A 20,777-nucleotide genomic window follows, 5' to 3' on the forward strand; every position below is an offset into this window, starting at 1 on the left:
CGCTCCTAAAGCGTCCTGTCATGGTGAAGGTCAAAGTCTCCAGCAGAAGAGCTGAGCGAGAAAATTAAGGGCGCTGCTGGGGGCCTATGTCCTGGTAGCTTAAAGCCACATGGAGGGAAGTTCATGAAATGCTCACTAGGGTGGGGGGAGGGGAGGGGAGGGGAGGGGAGGGGAGGGGAGGGGAGGGGAGGGGAGGGGAGGGGAGGGGAGGGGAGGGAGGGGAGGGAGGGGAGGGGAGGGGAGGGGAGGGGAGGGGAGGGAGGGGAGGGGAGGGGAGGGGAGGGAGGGGAGGGGAGGGGAGGGGAGGGGAGGGGAGGGGAGGGGAGGGGAGGGGAGGGGAGGGGAGGGGAGGGGAAAGGGAAAGAAAGTGTTTAAAAAGTTCAATCAAGGCCACCCACCTAGTAACAGAATAAAAGAGTAAAAAGTATTATTTCAAGAGATGCAGAAAAAACATGTAACAAAAATTCAGTACCTGTTAATTGTTTTAAATTCTCAGCGAAGTAGTAACAGAAGACAATTTCTTCAATCAATAATATACTTAACAGTGAAACTTTAAATCCTTTCTTTCAAAGTTCAAGAATAAGGGAAGGATGTCTACCCTTATGACACCTATTCCACACCGTATCAGAGGTCCGAACCAGTACAATAGGATAAAGAAATAAACGGTACAAAGTCTGAGCAGTGAGAAAAAACCAAACTGTCCCTATTCTCAAACAATACAACGTTTTACTTAGAAAAACAAAGCCCCCAAAACAACATAAAACCACTCATAATAAACTTAGGACATAAAGTCAGATACAGAAATCAGTGCTGTATCTACGTATCAGCAGCATACAGTATGAATACAAAACTGTTTTAAGTATCATTTACCACAGCATAAAAAATAAAGTACTTAAAAATAAATTTAACAAAATGTGAACAAGACCTGTACACTAAAATAATAAGACAATCTTAAGAAAAGTTAAAACAGACCTTAAAAAACAAAGACAAACATCATGGACTAACAAGTACAGTCAACATTACTAAGCTGTCAGACCTCCCAAAACTGACTGATGAATTCAATTCAATTTCAATACTAACAGGCTTTTACAGAAACTGACACACTAATTCTGAAACTTACACAATAATGCCAAAGTCCTAGAATGGCTAAAGCAATCTGAAAAGAACACAGGAGGACTTGTGCTCACACTTCATCACTGACTCTCAGCTTTGGAATAGCTCAACACTCTCAGAGTCAACTGGTCTTTTTTTTTGGACAAAGATGCTAACGTAACTCAATAGATGGAAAATGGCCTTTTCAACAAATACCCCTGAAACAATGGACATCCACACTATTTTTAAAAATGAACCTCAATCCCCATTTCACATCATAAATGAATTTGCAATGGATCACCAACCTGAACATAACAGCTAAAACTATAAAGCTTTAAAAAAAATAGGTGAACCCCAACCCATATGGCTCAGTTAGTTGGGCATCTTCCTGGAAAAGCTAAATGTCAGCAGTTCGATTCCTGGTCAAGTGCATGCCTGGGTTGCGGGTTCAATCCCTGGTTTGGGGCATGTTTGAGAAGCAACCTATTGATGTTTCTCTCACCCTCCCTATCTCTCTCTCTAAAAATAAATAAAATCTTTTAGAAAATAAAAATAAACAGATGGATACCCCTGTGACCTGAATATAAAGAAGGACTTCTTGGGGGGGGGGGTAATAATAAACGTAAGAGAGAAATATTTTATAAAATGATACCCTGAAAATTGAAAACTTGTGGTTGTCAAGACATTTTCAAGAAAATTAACAGGCAAGCCACATAGATTGTGAGAAAATATGAACAAAACATATCTGACAAAGGACATTTATAAATATAAAAACCTCTTACAACTTAATAATAAAAAATAGACCAATTTTTTAAAATCAGCAAAATTTCTGAACATATACCTCACAAAGGAATATACAAGAATGGTGAATCATTATGTTGCTATACATATAAATTTAAAAGACAATGCAACTTAAGACTGTGAGATTCTATCACACACCCACTAGAACAGCTAAAATTACAACAGGAAGTACTGGTGAGGGCGTGGCACCGGTGGGAAGTAAAATGGTACAGCCCCGCTGCAGAAGGTCTACCCGTCCCTTTTAAATTTAAACATGACCTTCCATTTAACACAGCAGCTTCATCCCTATGTATTCAGCCAAGAAAAATGGAGACAATTTCCATAAAAATGCTTACAAGAATATTCACATCAGTGTTATTCCTAATAGCCAAAAAAGGCAGAAACAACCCAGATATTCATCAACAGAAAAAATAAATTGTTATATATTGATGAAATAATATACTGCTCAGCAATAAAAAGCACTAACACATTCACTCGCAAGGATGAATCTTACACACAGTGTTCTGAGTGAAAAGAGCCGGACACAAGAGTATACAGTATAATTCCATTCATATGAGTTTCTAACAGTGTCCACTCGGTGGAAATCATGTGGAACTGCCCGGGAAAGGAGACTTCCTAGGATGATGTAAACGTTCTCTGTCTTGGTAAAGGTGAATTCATTTCTCAAAACTCACTGGACTGTACATACACAATTAGTGTGTTTCAACATGTGTAAAATTTAACTCAAAAGATGTAAACAAATAAAAAAACTTTGTGCTCCTAGTGTAGACAGCTTCACTGGTGAAATGTTCCAGGCATTTAAAGAAAGAAAGAATACCAGCCTCACACAAATTCTTACAGAAAATGAAGAAAGCAGGAACACTTCCCAAATTGTCTACAGGCTCAGCATAGCAGTCACAAGTATGAAGAAATTAGAAGATAGGTCAATTAAAGACCAGTCTTGCTCTCACACATAACCAAAACAATAGTAACAAAACGACATATCAAGCCCAGCTACATTTTTAAACGATGTATCACAGTGAGACCTGTACAATGATGCAATATTGGTACACTTCAAAGTTAGTGCGAATCTCACGTTAAAAACTGGTGTGAGTCTCACATTAACAGAGACACTGAATCATATCATCAAAACAGATCTAGAAAAAGCTTTCGATAAAGTTACCTCACATGCATAATAAAAACCCCCAACAGAACAGGAGTAGAAGGAAAACTTCCCCAACCTAAACACGAGCAACACTAACTGTAGTCTACGGACCAGTGACCGTAAGGGCATAGAAAGCTGAGGCTGAAAGGATGCGAACACTAATGCAAACAGAGCTCAAATCATTCTCCTAACATCAGATTAAGAAAGATTTCACTGGAAAACATTATTTAGAGAGAACAAGGATCATTCCATTATGATGAAAGAGAAAGATATAATAACTCTGTATTTGTAATCAGTGAAACCGAAAAATGAGAATAAAAAAATAAATAAATCCTTTCTTAGGAAATGACAGATCAAGCAGAGAAAACAAAAGGTAAGAATGTAGAAGATTTAAACAAGATGAATGAACCTGACCTAAATGATATTTATAGACTACTGCACAGCCAATTTCAAAGGACTGAAATCACAGTTTACGTTCTCTGACTGTTCTAGAATCGTAACTCAGGAACAGACAGAAGTAGAAAGCCCTCCAAATATTTAGAAATTGAGCAATAAACTTCTAAAGATCAAAAAACATTATAAATCAAATTTAAAAATTACATTGTATTTTGAGCAAAACAAAAAATATGACATTTTAATTATTTCTGCTATTCAATTAAAATAACAAAGAATAGTGCATACCTAAGACTAAGTCTGCTGGAAGATACAGAAGTCCTCTCTACTAAACACAAACTATAAAACATCAGTGAGATAAATTTATAAAGCCCTAAATAAATGGAGAAAATACCACGGGCATAAATTGGCTGACTCGATATCGTTAAGATGTCGATGACCTACAAACTGATTCTAGTTTCGGTGTAGTCCTGGCCAAAATTCCAACAGATGTGTGGGTGGGAGAGTGTGGGTTTGTAAGGATAAGTCGAAACTGAAACACTGTTTCTAAAATTAAACGAGAACATAAAGGGCCCACGACTAAGAGAGGGAAGAAGCTGCAGTACATATACTACCAGATATCAAGACTTGAAGTGGAGTAATTTCAGACAGTGTCATACTGGTACAAAGAGAGACGGACAGACCAACGAAACAGAAGAGAGTGCAGACACAGTTCAAACTTACAATGACACGGGAAGGGCAGAACTGTCTGGGGGGAAGAAATTCCATGTAGAAGTATTTCATTCAGAATTTTAATATATCTTCTGATCGATCATATCAATTACATCAGGAAGTAAATAATATTTCAGTTAAATTTTTTTCAGGCTGTATAAAATAGCTTTCAAAACAATTGGCAGACCTTCTATTAACTCTCTGTCTCTTACCTCTCCAAAAGCTCCTCGGCCAATCACCTTTAATATTTCAAAGTCTTCTCTATGTAACCGCATCTGTTTCACTTTAGAAGTAAATGGTTTAGCTGAAACAAAAAGCAACACCAATTACTTTCTTAATGAAGTGTGATGCCAATCAACATAAATAATGGTACTTCTTAAACAATAAGAATTCAAGTTATGATTAAGAATAAAGCCACAGTATTTGATAATTTTAAACTATATTGAGGATGAATTTATAATTACCATAATACAACATATTTCCTTCATTTCTTATATATGAATTACATTTTAGAGAAGAAAATATCTTTAAACACCAAATAACATGAAATAATGCAAAATAACAAGTGAGATGAGTTTATTGTCATGTTAAACATTCTGTGTACTCTAACTCTCAATGCTAGCTATATATTTTAATACAAAAGTCCAAGAGGTAAAAGCAAGCTTCACGGCACCAGAGAGGGCTTCAGCAATCCCTGCCAAACAAATTAACAATTCTTCCACACTCGCAGCAGGAGTCCACACTGCGCAAAGCATGGTGGGTGGCATTCGCTGGAAGGCAAGACAGGCCTTCATAGAGAAGACGACACAAATGGCCCATTCACAGGGCAAACGATACCCAAACTCTCCAGCAATCGCAGAAATGCACCTAAAACCACAGTGACATACAACTTCGCACCCATATAATTAGCAAAAATTTTAAAGTCAATAACACCAGGTGTTGGCAAGAATATCTTGTCAACTGCCACTGAGAATGTAACTAATACAACCACTTTACTGAAGTCCGCCGTCTACGTTTCACTTGAACGTGTGCATGTCCTGCAACCCAGAGGTTCCATCCCAGATACATAACAGCATCTGGAGAAACTCTCATTCGGGAACTGGAAGACATGTATTATTCAACATTCCCCATTATCATGAAAACCTGGAAATACATCTACACTTAATGAAGATGAATAAGTAAACTGTGGTTCAGTCACTCCATCAACATAGAAAATCTCAAAGAAAAATACTGGAAAAGAAGTCACAGAAATATATAGTACGATTTCATTTACGTGAAGTTTAAAAACAAGCAAAAATAAACATATTCTATAGAAATACTTATAAAAATGGTAAACTATAAAGGAAAGCAAGCCAATTTCCTGGTGGTGACTTATTCTTGAGAGAAAAGAGACACACACACACAGGGGTTTCTAAGATGCCGTTAACGTCTTTAAGCCAAAGTAAAAACGGTGCAGGCACATCAATTTTACTGTCCTTTGAACTAAATTTATATTTATAAATTCACAAGAAAAAAAGCATTTTAATGAAAATTTTAAAACTTGTTTCATGTGAATAAATCTACTATATTCACTTTAATAAAAATGATTAGCTCAAAATTTTTGTTATTTGGTCAGAATCTTTTCACAACTTAATACTCTTTCAAATCTGAGAAAGTATGGATGTTCTTAACTAAGCCTGACAATGTAACTTGAATTTCAGTGATCAAGTTAGATGAAAACAATTGATCAGGGGAAAAAAATGAAGTGTGAACAACTTTAGAAATAAGAGAAACCATTATTAGTAGTATTATTCACAAAAATAAAAGTTCTTTGAAGATATGTTCCTGAGAAGAATAAATGGTTATTTATTCTTATGGTTCTTAATGATTATAGGTCCTTCAACCTACCACATGATACAAGCAACTTGATCCCTCAAGAAAAATTACAACCTTACTGATAATTATTTAGTTCCAAACCATTTTCTATACACATATTTTCAAGAGGCACTGTTCAAGAGTTTCTCACTGTTCTACTCGTCTGCCTGCTGTAACAGGACATACCTGTGGGTGGCCTCTCACCTTCTGATTGCAACTGATCTAATCTGACATCTCCATCAACCCAGAGCTGTCCACCTGAGAAAGAATCTAAAACAGGCCAAAGGCTGTAACTGAAGCCATCTCATTAAGTGCCTCTATCAACTTAACTCGATCTTTGCCTCCCTTATCTTCAAGACAACCACAAAACGTGTTTGATTCCTAGGATGAGTTGCTCATTATCCGCCCAAAGATTACTGGGATACTGAAATTATCGGAAATGAGCAGGCAAAGACCTTAGACTATTACAGATATGCTCAAGGTTTCCAATGAATGAATAAAGAGGAATCTCAGCAAAGGAAGTGAGTCAATCATCTACCTATGTATTTTTTAAAGAACAAAATGGAATTGTAGAATTGGATGTGCTTCAGAGCAAAATGAAAATGAAAAAAAAAAAGAAAAAAATGATGAGGTAAGATCCTATGAACCTGAAAATATATCCATACAAATAAACAATCAAAGAAGAAAGGCCTCAAGCATGGGCTGTCTCAGGCGTCTGTGAGACAACATCGAAGGACAGTTAGACTCCCAAAGGGGAGGACAGAGAGAATGGGGCCATGGGGCAGAACATACTTCAAGAAATAGAGACTGAAAAGTATCCAAATTGGTAACAGACAAACTTACAGATTCAAGAAAGTTGTGGAATCTCAAAAAAGAAAAAAACTAAGAAAATCTCACACACTTTTTTTCTAAGCTAAAACAGAAAGATTTACTTGAAGTCCTTTACATCCTTCTGTGATAATACACTTCTGTCCCACTCTACTGTTAAACAACAAACATTAATTTTGGAGACCTAATTGCCAACACAAGTAGTCAACTGCTCCTGCTTCTTCAGAAATATATTTAAAATATTTCCAACCATTCTCTTGAACTGCTCTAAGCAAATACCAACTTCAGGAGGCAACCTTGGGAAAATAAAAAGAGTGTCAAATAGGTCTGTTACAATAAATATTTAAAAATCAATTTTATACCCCTAATGTATAATTCCTTTCTGTGAAAGTGAATTCATCTACCGTATGTTTTTATAATTACTAAGTCACCCTATTTCTTTTACTAGGGCAAAATTGATCATACTTGGATTTTAGGGAAAAAAACCATAAGAGGAAGGTGGAAGCCATAATAATGTAGGAACATTTAAAGAAAAGGTAGAGGTAAGCAACCGTACAATTTTTTTAAAGGCAATAAATACTTCATCTCCAAACCAAATACCATACTTTTTGGACCATAAGACACACTGAAGTTTTAGAGGAGGAAAACAAGAAAAAAAATTTTGAAGCAAAAAATGTGGTAATATATTTAATAAAAAAATAACATAATATTCCATCAATGTAAATGTAAACAGAACTCAACAGCAGTATTAACAACCATTATTCTTCCCAAATTTGGGGGTGGAGAAATACATCTTATAGTCCGGAAAATACGATAGGTGCCTTGCAAATGTTACCTTGTTCTGACAAAATACAGCTTCTATCTTCCCCCTTAGTGAAGGGGTGTCAGTGATGAACCCCAAGGCTGAATCTGTGAGTTCTGTCCTGTCTGGTCTAAGTAAGCTAAATAACATCTCTAGATCTAGCTTTCCATGTCTGTCTGTCTTGCTCTCTCTTGATTCTGTTTCCCCAGCCATGAGGTTAAAAATCAGGTGAGCTTGTGACAAATATTTTTATCAATTAATGTGAAAATTTAAGGTATTTTTGTGGGCAAGATCCAGAGAAAAATCAATGAGGACTCATGTATTTCCAGTAAGTTGTAAAATAATGACATAAAAAACTTAAATGTAGGCCAACAGTTTAAAAGAGTAAGTTAATTTACTCGAAAAATATTTCAATTTCCCAAACTCAAGGTCATTTTACTAAGATATCTAATTCACTGAGAATAATTTTTGTTAGTAATGCAGCAAATGAGTAAAACAGTCCACATAAAATTCTTCTTTTTATACCATAGCCTTAGATTTTGTTTCTGTAGAAAACAGAAGAACCTTTGAAGACTTCAGCACTGAAACCATACTAATAATAAATTAAGAGTGAGGAGGTGAGGCAGTTAACAAGTACAAATGTTACAGAAGAGTCACGGGGATGTAAAGTACGGCACAGGAAACAGAGTAGCCAAAGAACTGTACGGACATGAACAACAGTGTAGGGACTGCCTGAGGGAGTGGGGGGTACTGGGTGACAAGGGCAAGGGGTAAAAGTTAGGGCAACTGTAATGGCATGATCAATAAAATACAATGTAAAAAAATAAATTAAAATTGCTCTGCAATACCACTTCTCACCTATAATAACTACAAAATTCAACTGCTTTACATCGCACTTCCCTGCAGAGGCTGGGGGGACCCTCCCCGGCCAGTTCCGCTGCAAAGCGGTAACAGCTCTCCGGACGGGAGCGAGGCCACGTCTAATGAGGCCACGTCTAATGAGACCACAAGAGCGTTTTCACTCTGATTCAGCTGTTTCACTCTTAGGAATTTACCTTGAAGACACACTCCCAACAATATAAAATACACACATTATTACTTACAACAGCAAATTATTTTTAAAAAAACAACCTAAATGCCCAAACATGGAGAAATATATCTGAATCAATTATGACACAAAACACATAATGGAATAATACTATGTAGCTATTGCTTTTAAAAAGAGAGAAAAGAGTAAGAAAGATCTGTATAAACTGACTAATATGGAATGATTCCTGAGACATATTAAGAAGTGCAAAATAATATATAAAGTACACTACAATTTAAAAATATGTCTGAACATATTTTTACATATATGTTTTCAGGGAGATAACAAATAATGGTGACACTTAGTATACTTTTTCCAGTATAATTTGGACTTTCAAATGAATAACACAACCACGGAGCTATATTAAAAAAAAAAAACCCTAATCTAAATAACTTCTGAAGGAAGTACTTTGAATATATGCTTTCAGGTCTAACAACAAAAAGGATACTAAGAAACCTGAATTCCCTTAGATTTGCTGTTTGGAATATTAAGTAGCAATCCTGAAACTATCTTGCATTTTGAGTGCACTGTAGTTAAAGAAATGGATACTATACAGCTGTTGCTGGGAGCCTAGACTCCCAGTATGAAAAGATACAAATAGAGGAAGGAGTCCTCTGGTGTGAAGTTTGAACGTTTGAACGCCATAAACTCGTGGCCACACACACACAACACACCGAAGCCCTGAAGCACGCACACAAGTATCTCAGCAGCAGTGTGAGCCAGGTACTGCTTTCTGTTTACCAGTTTCCATAAAAAGGAAACTAGGTTACTGGGAGTGACAACTAACGTGATCAACGCAACATCACCACATTGAACAAAATGACACTGTGCGCCTCCTGGCACGAGGCGCTGAGAATCAACAGAATATCACTTTGTGACCACATGCCTGCCAAAAACAGAAAGGCTGAATCTAACCTCAAAGAAATAACCAGACAAGCTCAAACTGAGGAATAACTACAAAACAACTGACTGACCTGTGGAGTGACAAGTTTCAAGACATGACAAGGACATTAAAAGACAAAGAAAGTCTGAAAAACTGCCCCAGATTAAGAGACTAAAGAGACATGACAACGAAATACAATGTGTAATGACAGACTGGACCTTGTAACCAAGCAGAGAAAATCAACAGTGCTGTAAAGGACATTACTGGGACAAGTGGGGGAATTTCTATTAAATGTATGTTATGTCTCACTGCATCAGGACTAAATGGGCTACGCTGACAAGAGTCCTACAAAGACACCGTGGAGGACGCGGTCACTCGGAGAAACCAGGTGCTGATGCGCGGCACCCGTCCCCTCGCCCAGAGGCTCGAAGGCCTTCGCACACACTGGAGCCGTGGATGGAGGCACCGAACCCTCTATACACTGTTTTCCCTCTACATACTGTGCATGCCTGTGACGAAGTTTAATTTATACATCAGCACAGTGAAAGGGGAATAACTAATGATGAAGCACAACAACTGTAACGATGTACTGTAACAACAGTTATACAAATGTGGTCTCTCAAAATACAGGTCCAGCAGAAGTAACGCCACTGAGTGGTTGGTAGCGTGCGGTAATGTCTCACACGAGAGGGACAGCAATCTGCACGTTTCACCTAAACTGTCATATGGTGTGTTTGAGTGTGATATCATTGTTACAGAATCACATGTTTATGATTTTGTAATTAAAGATTTTTTAATAAAAAGGGGCATTATTTGTGCCAGAGCCCGTATATTATTGCACTGTACTCCCCCTTCTTGTGCTCATGTGAGATGATAAAATGCCTTATTAGGTTGTGAGCTTTCTTTCCCCTTTAAGGAAGCCCTTGACGGCTTCTCTGTGGCACATCTGAATTGCCACCACCAGGACTCTGGCTCTGTGGAGCCGCTGGTAAACAAAGTAAGGGTGATCTGAACACAAGCCCTGTAACCTCTGCAGTCAGTCCGAGAACCGAGACAGCTGCTCGGTGCCTCGGAGACGAGTGGCATACATTGTGCACAGAGCATGAATGCACTGGACAAAGAAATGATTCGCATCCCAGGTGGATGGGGCAAGATTTCATCACACTATCGGAACAGTGCACAACTCAACACTTACAAACTGTTTACTCCTGGAACTTTCCACTTAATATTTTCAGGCTACAGTTGACCACAGGTAATTGAAATTCTAGAAAGCAAAACCACAGAAAATGATACTATGGATGAGGGAGACTACAGTACTTACAGGAAACATGTGAAAAAACGTTCCTTGAGCCCTGACGGGTGTGGCTCAGTTGGCTGGGCATCGTCCTGCAAAGGGAAGGGTCTCCTGTCGGATCCTGGTCAGGGCACTTGACTGCATTGTGGGTGCAGTCAGTGGTCGACATGGACAGGGGGCAACCAACCTATGTTCCTCTCTCACAATGAGTTTCTCCCCCTCTCTCCTTTCCTTCCCCTCTATCTGAAAGCAAAATCTTTTTTTTTTTTTAAAAAAGTTCCTTAACTTCCTCTCGTCTGTTTATCAACTGTACTAAGATTTTAACTAAGAGAAGATCACTTACATTCTCAGAAATAATCTATCTGATCACTGATGAGCTGAAGTCTGTTTTAAGGATGCTCTAGTTCATACCACCTAATAATGTTTAAAATCTTAAAGCCAAGGCATTAAATCAAGCACTGACCTCACAAATTGAAGTTAGGCAGAGGAAGAGAGAGCAGACAGAGCAAGCTGCCAAAACCCACCAAAAAGCCTGAAGCACAAGTGTGAGCGACAACATGCTACAACAGAATGAAGGAGCAAGATCGTCTCAACTGGTGCCGAAAAAGCACCTGACAAAATTAAACACCCACCTTTCTAACATACTTTAACGATTAAAAAACCAATGAACTAGTATTCCTAAACAGAATGACGGCCACACATGAAAACCCCACAGCTACCAGCATATTCAGTGGGGAAAGATGGAGAACTCTGACCCTCAGATCAGCAGCGAGACAATGATGCCCACTTTCACCATTTCTATTCCAAATAGCACCGAAGTTCTAGCCACAGCAAGGAGGTAAGAAAAAAACAAAAGGCATCCAAATTGGAAAGAAAGAAGGCAAATGATCTGTTTGCAGATGACATGATCTGACATACAGAAAACTCTAAGGAATATACAAAAAAATATTGTCAGAGCTAGTTAATGAATTCAGCAAAGTTGCAGGATATAAAATTAAACAAAAATCAGTTGCTTTTTTTTTTTGCTTTCCTACATGATTCCACCAATTTATACGAAACGGGCAAAGCTACTGAGATGCAGCTGTCACCTAGAGGTGAGGCGAAGGGTGAAGGGCAGCGACTGCTAATGGGCATGGGGTTTCCCGGGGGGCAGTAATAAAACTGCTCTAAAATTAAGTTGGAGTGATGGTGGCAAAACTCATGAATACACTAAAAACATTAAACTGTGCATTAAATGGCTGAATTACATGGTGTGCACATTGTATCTCAATAAATCTGCTTTCCAAAAAACACTGTTGTAATTTCGTACACTTGAGATGAACTACCTGGAAGGAATTTTTTTTAATCCATTTGAAATAACATCAGAAGAATAAAGCAGAAGTAAATTTAACTAAAGAGATAAAAAAATTATTCACTGAAAACTACAAATACTGCTAAAAGATGAAGGACCTAAGTAAATAGAAAGACGCCCCGTATCTGTAATTGAAGACTGCACCGTCAAGACGGCAGTGTGTCTGCAGAGGCTCAACACAACCCCTATCTGCTCCATACACGCACTGCAATACCTGCAAAAACCCCAGCGGTATCTTCTACATAAATAGGAAACCCCATGCTAAAATTCACACGGAATCCCAATGGACCCTGAAGAGCCAAAACAATTTTGAGGAAAGGAAAAAAAAAAAAAAGAAACACAGTTGAAGGCCCCACACTCTCTTATTTAAAAGATGCTACAAAGCTATAGTAATTCCAAACAGCATGGCACTGGCGTAAGCATGCACACACAGACTAACAGAACAAAACAGACACCCCGAAATGAGCTTTCACAGATTTGGGCGACCATTTCTCCAAAGATTTTTAAAAAGGCTAATAAGCACATGAAAAGATGCTAAACATCACCAAAAATTAGAGAAATGCAAACCAAAACCACAGTAAGACGTCACTTTCTATCCTCATGATATTTACCAATCAATGAATCAAACAGAAAACAGAAATGTGAACAAGGACGTAGAGAAACTGGAAGCATCGCACATCGCTGGTGGGAATGTAAAGTGGTACGTCTGCTTTGGAAGACAGTTTGGCAGTTCCTCCAAAAGCTAAATATAGATTCACCTTATGACCCAGCAATCTCATTCCTAGACATAGACCCAGAGGAACTGAAAAAGAGAAATTCAAACAGATCCTTGTACACTAGTAATCACAACAGCATCATACACAATAGCCAAAGGGTGGAAATAACCCAACTGTCCATCATCAATAAACCTCATATAGTATATACATGTAATGACGTAAGATTCAGCCTTAAAAAGAAAGTTTGATGCATGTTCCTAATGGAAGAATTTTGAAGAAATTATGCTAAATGACACAAGCCAGGCATAAATAAACCATGTATAATTCTGTTTATATGAAATGCAGGGGTAAACAAAAGTAGGTTTATAGTTGTTCATCTGGAAAAAGGCACGCAGGTCATAATTATTACAATAACTTTACTAACTCTGTATTAACTCCGTGCATACTCACAACTGTAAAGCTATGTTTGCCCACCCCTACATAATACTCAAATTCACACAAATACAAACTAGATGACAGGGTACCTGGGGCTGGAAAAAAGGGGGAGAGGGGCAATAAAGAGTTCTTGTTTAATGGTACAGAGCATCTTTTTGGAGTGATAAAAAAAAACTTTTTGAAATGATGGTGGCTCTACAACATTGTGGATTAATTAATGTCACCTGATCACTTTTCAGCCTTCTGGCTGAGATCAAATGTAATGTCTGTTCTTATCAGTTTAATATCTGATACATCCTCTATCCAAGGACATTATATTCTATGAATTTTGGGAGCTGGGAAATGGAATAGCTTGGTCCATCTACTGCATGCACTGACCCAGTATTGTAGTACTTCTGAGAATGGAGGGAGGGAGGGAGGGAGGAATGGAGGGAGGGAGGGAGGAATGGAGGGAGGGAGAGAGGAATGGAGGGAGGAATGGAGGGAGGAATGGAGGGAGGGAGGGAGGGAGGGAGGGAGAGAAGGAAGAAAGGGAGGGAAGGAAGAGAGAGAGAAAGAGAGAGAAGAAAATCATTGCGTTTATGTGAAAAAAAAAAAGAGGAGGAAAAGTGGTACACATTGTACATGGATACAAATACTTCAGTGAATGCACAGGAAAAAGGCCTACAAGGACAGAGGCCAACTTCTGTGAACAAGAATGAAATCAGGGATCTGAAAAGGAGGGACTTCTACTTTTATTACTGAAAGCAAAGAAATATTTGGTTGAAAATGTGTAGTCTGAGGGCAGAAAAACCTGGGTTCAGGGCTCAGGTTTGTCACGTATTAGCTGTATGACCTCGAAGTCACTGTATCTATCGCAGTCTTTTCACCCACTCACCAACTAATGATCACTGGGGTGGTTTCTCCTCTCGGCTCCTGTTAACAGTGCTGCTACGAACTCTGGTGCACACGTGTCTGTCCCAGTCCCTCAACGGGTGGTCTCACAATTATATAAGAACATAGTTGGCATCCAGCATATGCAAAGGCTCAAAAAATGTTAAGTATACTTCTATGTCATTTGAATGGTTTAAATTAACGTGTCCATAAACAACCTGTAAATTTTAAAATAACCGCTCCCATTCAGGACAAGATCTGATGCTAAAATCACTGTACAGCTACAGGAAGAGTATCCGGAAGGAGGACACGGAGAGTATCTGTGAGTGAGAAGCCCGGGTAGTGGCAGTCTCTCAGGCACACGGAGGGGGCGCTGACCAGTGAGCGGAGTATCCGTCCACCTGCCACGCCCTTCCTATCGTGGACCAGAACTTACACCAAGCAGAGGAACTACCCTCACCCCAACTGTATTCTTCAGTTCCAAGCTTCTGATAAAACTTCTCCTGCAGGGGAAAAAGCACCAGTGGGGCTGACACAAATGACTCCGATGCTTGATAGATATTTTATCATAAATTGCTGAACTAGCACTCTAGTTCATCTGTCTTGTCTCTTATATGATATTAATGAATATATTAACAGCCCCAATTTGATCAATCCTATAATGTTGAGACTCATAAATTCACCAAGATAATGTCTTTATTAATCATTTAACTCTACATTTAATTCTTTATTAAGTACCTGTTCAGTACCAGCTACTGTGCTAGAAATGGGAAACGGAGTTGATCTCATCACATACCTCCTTTCAGGTATCTTGTTATCACCACTACTGATAATGTATTCACAGGAATTTCAACGTAAGTTCTATGGGAAATAAAACTCAAAGAAAGACAAAAAACACAGATACTATATAAATTTATTTCCACTCAGCAGCTGGTGAGAATACCATTATAACATGGTATTTATGAACTATTCTATATTCTTAAAATATGATAAAAGTGAAAAAAGTCTAGCCACTTATACTTTTTTTTTTCAAAAAGTACTTCTGCTCCATTAGATTTTTGGGAAAAAAATTAACAAAATGATTCTAAAGTCATCTGTAAGAATAAATGTAGAAGAGCCAAGAAAACCTTTAAAAAGAAATATGAAGGATCTGCCTTACAAGCCACTAACATGTGCTTTAAAAGTATCAGTTCAAATATAGGTAGATTATCTAAAAAACAATCTAAGTACACCATAGAGTAACAGAATAGAATATTTTTATGTTCAAGGGATGAGGAAGAACTTGTCTAGTCAGTTTTGCTTTTGAGCAAAACTCCAAAAGGAAAAGACAGGAGGATTTAACAAAATTGTGAAAGTTTTATTTTTTTAACTACTGTATTAAAGTTTAAAATAAAGATAAATTACAAACGGGGAAAATATTTATAAAGTATAATAGCCAAAAGGTTGCTATCCCTAAAATTCAAAGAGCTCTTGCAATGTAGTAAGAAAGAAGAACACCATAACAGAAATGGGGCAAGTGTGTAGATAATTTTTAAATATACCCTGATTTGAAACACATTTAAAGCCCTAACTGGTGTGGCTCAGTGGACTGAGGGCCAGCCTGCTAACCAAAGGGTCACTGGTTCGATTCCCAGTCAGGGTACATGTCTGGGTTGCAGGCCAGGTCCCCAGTAGGGGGAGCACAAGAGGCAACCACACACTGATGTTTCCCTCTCTCCCTCCCTTTCTTCTCTAAAAATAAATAAAATATTTTTTAAAAATAAAACACAAAAAGCCTTAAATCAAGTATATCAAGAAATTAAAGAGTTCTGTCTTCACAGTCAGAAAAACCTGACTTCCAAACCTCATTACACTTGAATTGCTGTGTACGGTAGGAGAAGTTTTTTTTTTTTTTTAAATTGTATGTGAACTACATTATAGGTATTTTTTTTTAAGTACATTTTTTTTCTCTCCCCCCCCCCCCGCCCGGTCTCCCCCCTCCCTCCCATCCCCCCCCCCCAGTCCTCATCTCTGTGTCTTTCATACTTGTTCCTCAAAATCCCTCCCCCTTTTTCCCCTTAAGTTCCCTTCCCTCTCCCCTCTGGTCACTGCCCACTTGTTCTCTATTTCAGCGTCTTTGTTTTTATTCTGTTTGCTTGTTTGTTTTATTCTTTAGCTTCCTGTCAAAGGTGAGATCATATGGTATTTGTCCTTCAATGCCTGGCCTATTTCACTCAGCATAATGCTTTCCAGTTCCATCCATGTTGTTGCAAAAGGTAGTAGCTCCTTCTTTCTCTCTGCTGCATAAAATTCCATGGTGTATATGTACCAACCTTTCTAATTCTTAGTTTCTTTATGGAGACAAAACGATTTATTAAACTCAAAGCTACTGCTAAGATAAGTACTTTAGAAGATGATGAGATGAAAACTTCAAAAAAGTCAAGAAGTGGTTATAAGATAATTGATAAAAATGGGGAGGAGTTGAACCTAAAATGAAAAAAATGATGAACAGTGGAGACTTCAGAATAATGTCTTAGCCTGCGAAACCGTGCGGATGTGAGACAGACAGGTGGCACATACACATCTGTCCGTGGTCCTGAACCTCCGTTCACTCCTGGGGCACAGTTCATTCCAACGGTGGAACACTGAAAGCACTTCTCCAAGTTTCCTAGGAATTCTCAAGGAGGTGAGCGTAATGGAGGCCAAGAAAAAAGGCATACATGACCCCAAGCTTTTGGAACTGCATGGCCACAGAGAGCAGACCATTTGGGTGGGGAACTGGCCTTGGCAGGTTTCAAACATGCACACATACAAAAGAGGGAGGGGAGGAGAGGGAGAACGGGAAGAAGAAAATACCGGGGTGAAGAGGGAGTGAGGGGAGGGGGAGGAGGAGGAGGCAGAGAGCCCCCGTTGTGAACCTGTGACAGAAGTGTTACAGAACGTCTGTGGGATTAGATATACTTGGGTTTCTAGCACTGTGCTGTTCTTGTAAAGTCATTAGTATGTGGTAACGGAAGTCAATAATGTGTGGTCCAGGAGGGGGTGTAAAGAGTAATACAGAGGAACCCAATGGCCAGACAGCTACTAAAATTCTCCCCCTTCCCCATACCTTACAACAGCTCTGATCTAGAAGGCAGTGTCTGATTCAAGCTTAACCTCCCAATTAAAAGAAACAGAGACCAGGATCACAAAAGAGGACCCTTGGGAGAAGAAGATAACTAACACGGAAGTTTCAACTGGCTAACCTCCAAAGGAAGAGAAATAGAGTGTATGTCATCCAAACAAGTAGAGGGGAAAAATGATTCAGAAAAATATACTAAATTAATCCTAAAGCTAGTGGAAACACATTAAAAAAATAAATATTTTAAAAGTTAAAAAAAAAAGATTAAAATGGTAGGAGTAAATCCAAATAAATCTCTATTTACAATAAATATAAATGGCCTGCACACTACAGTGAGAATACATAGATTTCACACTGAGGGAGAAAAATCCAGTTATATGCTTTTCAAAAAAAATCCAAACACAAATACACAAAGAATGAAAATAAAAGAAAACAGATAAGCCAGACAAATAACCAAAATAAAGCTGCATTTTTATATTAATAAGGGAGAAGGGGGGAGCTCGCAGGCAGACACCCTCACTGGAAGGTGACAGTCATCACCCAAAAGGAACGATTCATCAGGGAAACACAGCACCCCAACACTGCACCCACTTAATCTAGCCTCAAAGTGCACAACAGGCAAAAACTGACACCACTGTGTGCAAAAAGTGGCCAACAGCCCATCAAGGCAGGTCACTTCCATACCCCTTTACGTAACTGACAGGTGAAGTAGGTGACAATCCGAACAACCTACACAACCAGCCGGGTCTGTCGGACAGGGACGCAACAGCCACCCCCACAGAAACACTGGATGTTAACGCACACCTCTGACCAAGCCAGTATCCAGAAGACAACTCCAGGACGAGATAAACTTGCCATTGAATTCTTCCAAACTTTCACATATCTAAGGTAGAAATGGTACCAGCATCACGTGAGAGAATACCTTCCAAACTGTTTTATGAGGCCAGCATATTCTTGAAACTAAAACCTTCCACAGACCATATAACTACCGCCAATCTCTCCTGCGTACACAATGCAAAAGATCATAATGCACTGGTAAATCAAGCCCGTAATATCTATCCTATCACAACTAAGTCGGGTTTAATCCAGGAATGCACGACGCATTCAATGTTCAAACTTCAATGTCAATCTCATTAATGGAATAAAGATGAAAAATGCTATGATTACCTCAACAAATGCAAAACAAAGATGAAATTCTACCCTCACTTATAGTACAGTAACAAGAAACTTAAAACCTCTTAAAAAACTAGGAACAGATACGCTGGATAAAACCTGAGTGGTTTTTAAAGTGACTTTCACAGCCGAGGCAGCCGGGGACGAGATGCACAGTCAGACCCCGTCCGACGAAGCCTGCGACCCAGCTTTTCCCGAACAGCACTCGGGCAGTGGTCACGAAGTATTTTTGTTCACAGACTGTCTCTACAAAGGTTTCGGAAAAACAACATACTCCCCTGAGCAGTTTTAAATTATAGCTCAAATATTTAATTATAGGTTTCATGGTTGTAAATGATGTAATTTCCAACATATTTCATATTGCGTATGTGCTTTAAATAGAATTCCATTAAAACCTGGAATTTATGAAAATTTATGGGAAATGTCCACCATATAATCTAACGGCAAAGCCAGTCCTCTCGAACCAATCAGCAAAAATACAACTTGTTTTCTGTTAGAAAGAGTCTGACTTTAATTTTTAATTCCAGTGAATGTGTTCTTACACAGCCCAGCACCAACAGTTGCCGTTTCAGAGGCTTCGGAAAGACAGACAACAGAGCTTTACCGCTGGTTTGGAAGCTACGGCAGCACCTGCTCCGCTCCATCTCACAGGAGCCTTTCCCCGGGCCCAGCCCTGGGAGGGACTCGGTCTCCAACGCCCCCTCCTGTGGTGCCCCCAGGTGAGTTCCCAGCTGGTAGCAATGCACCAGGGCGAGCTGTGAGACCCCTAAGAAGTCTGCCTTTGTTCAGTAAAGTGGGAGGTGGGCAACTGTGAAATGGGAGTGGAAACGCAAGTCAGCAGGTTTCTGAGTGCTCTCTGCAGCTGGGTTTCGGAGAGGGTACTCAGCGGAGCTGAGAATCAGGAGTTCAATTCCCATACAAGCCCACGCACCCTGGAAGTCTTCGTGCACTGTACAGACGACTCCGTCTGAAGGCTACTACACTAGCTTAGCATAATCGGGAGATTTAACAGACTTTTTCAAAATGAAACTGACCTCTGTATTGGAACACAACTTTTTAATCCTATTCTCATGAACTGACTCCCCGGTGTGCGTGGAGGATGACACCATGAGAAGGGACTCCGCCCTGGCGGCTGTTTTCAAACAGGGACCATCCGCACCGTGTGAGGAGGGCAGCCTTGGCCGGGTCACATTTCTCATTTTCTGGGCCCTCCCCCACTTCCCCTCATTCTAAGGTAAGCCAGCCGGCAGTGGATCTCAGCACAGCGATTCAGGGTGTCAGAACCGGCTCTCCGGGCCAGAACTGCCTCTGCAGTCCCCTAGGACAGACCTGCTGCTACTGGTGGCCAAGCGTCATCAGTAGCTGTCTAGTTAGTGCCTATTCCACAGTTGTGACACAGGGCCAGGCCTGTCGCAGGCCCCCTCGCCGCACCTCCCAAATCCCAGTCTCGATACCTCAAACCAATGCAGCATGTGGGGCGTGGACAGACGGAACCCTGTGAGCACTCAGGCCAAACCGAACTAGGGCGGTCAGCCTGGTGCCCTGCCCCTTTGATGCTGTGGTTAAATTTGCTTTCTTTAGTTTTTCAAAAGTCCTTTGAATCATTAGAACTCTCTCTCCTGACTGGCTGCTCTGGTTTTAACCCAGAACCTGGCGGAGGTCGTAGCTTCTGAGGCCTGGGCCCTCAGCCTACCTTTTGGTCTTTACTTCCCAGCCCAGACAGGCCTGGGGAACTCCAGGGCTTCTCATTGAGGGCATCACCAGGCCAAGTTCCCCAACCTCAGGACAAAGTCAGCCAGCCAAGGGCCACCAGACTCGTCGCAGCCTTTATGATGCTGGATGAGAGCTCCTGTCCTGGATCCCAATGTCCGATAGGCATGAGGCCCTCAAAAGCAGCTCTCCCAGGACCCCTACAAGCAGGCCAGAGCTCACAGGCTTGCCCACCTCCAGCTGGTGAGTCCCCTGTGGCAGACACCCAATGCCTGCACTGAGCCAGGGCAAGCAACACCTCTGGCCCTGCCCTGAGCACCAGGCAAGTTCTGTCTCTGAACACCCCCCACCTGCCTCCCAGAGTTAAGCTTCTGCAAGTGTCCCAGCTTGGGAGGTGGTGAAAAAAGACTGGGACGGAGCACTGAGCAGACATTCAGGAGACCCGAACTTAAACAACTCTGGCCTGGACACACCCTTAGTAAGAAAGGGGCCAGGAGGGAACCCACCGCTTCTGGGTAGCACCACAGCCA

The 20,777-nt window shown here is 40.0% G+C and overlaps 1 protein-coding gene and 1 non-coding gene across 6 annotated transcripts in view; one reads left to right on the forward strand and one right to left on the reverse strand.

The window, feature by feature from the left end:
• The window catches only part of CDC42BPA (CDC42 binding protein kinase alpha), a 172,225-nt gene that overhangs the window by 137,621 nt on the left and 13,827 nt on the right, over positions 1-20,777 (reverse strand). For all 5 annotated transcript variants that reach the window (XM_037138820.2, XM_037138818.2, XM_053659562.1 and 2 more), the window contains one exon: positions 4,354-4,445. In XM_037138820.2, the coding sequence (XP_036994715.2) occupies positions 4,354-4,445 (92 nt within the window). The remainder of the gene's footprint in view (positions 1-4,353; positions 4,446-20,777) is intronic.
• Positions 13,619-13,806, forward strand: LOC119044474 (U2 spliceosomal RNA). The gene has a single exon (XR_005081626.2). It is a non-coding gene; the product is annotated as a U2 spliceosomal RNA (small nuclear RNA).

Source organism: Artibeus jamaicensis, unplaced genomic scaffold (genome assembly GCF_021234435.1).
Source record: "Artibeus jamaicensis isolate MK-2021 breed Jamaican fruit bat unplaced genomic scaffold, CSHL_Jam_final scaffold_754, whole genome shotgun sequence".
Classification (NCBI taxonomy): domain Eukaryota; kingdom Metazoa; phylum Chordata; class Mammalia; order Chiroptera; family Phyllostomidae; genus Artibeus; species Artibeus jamaicensis.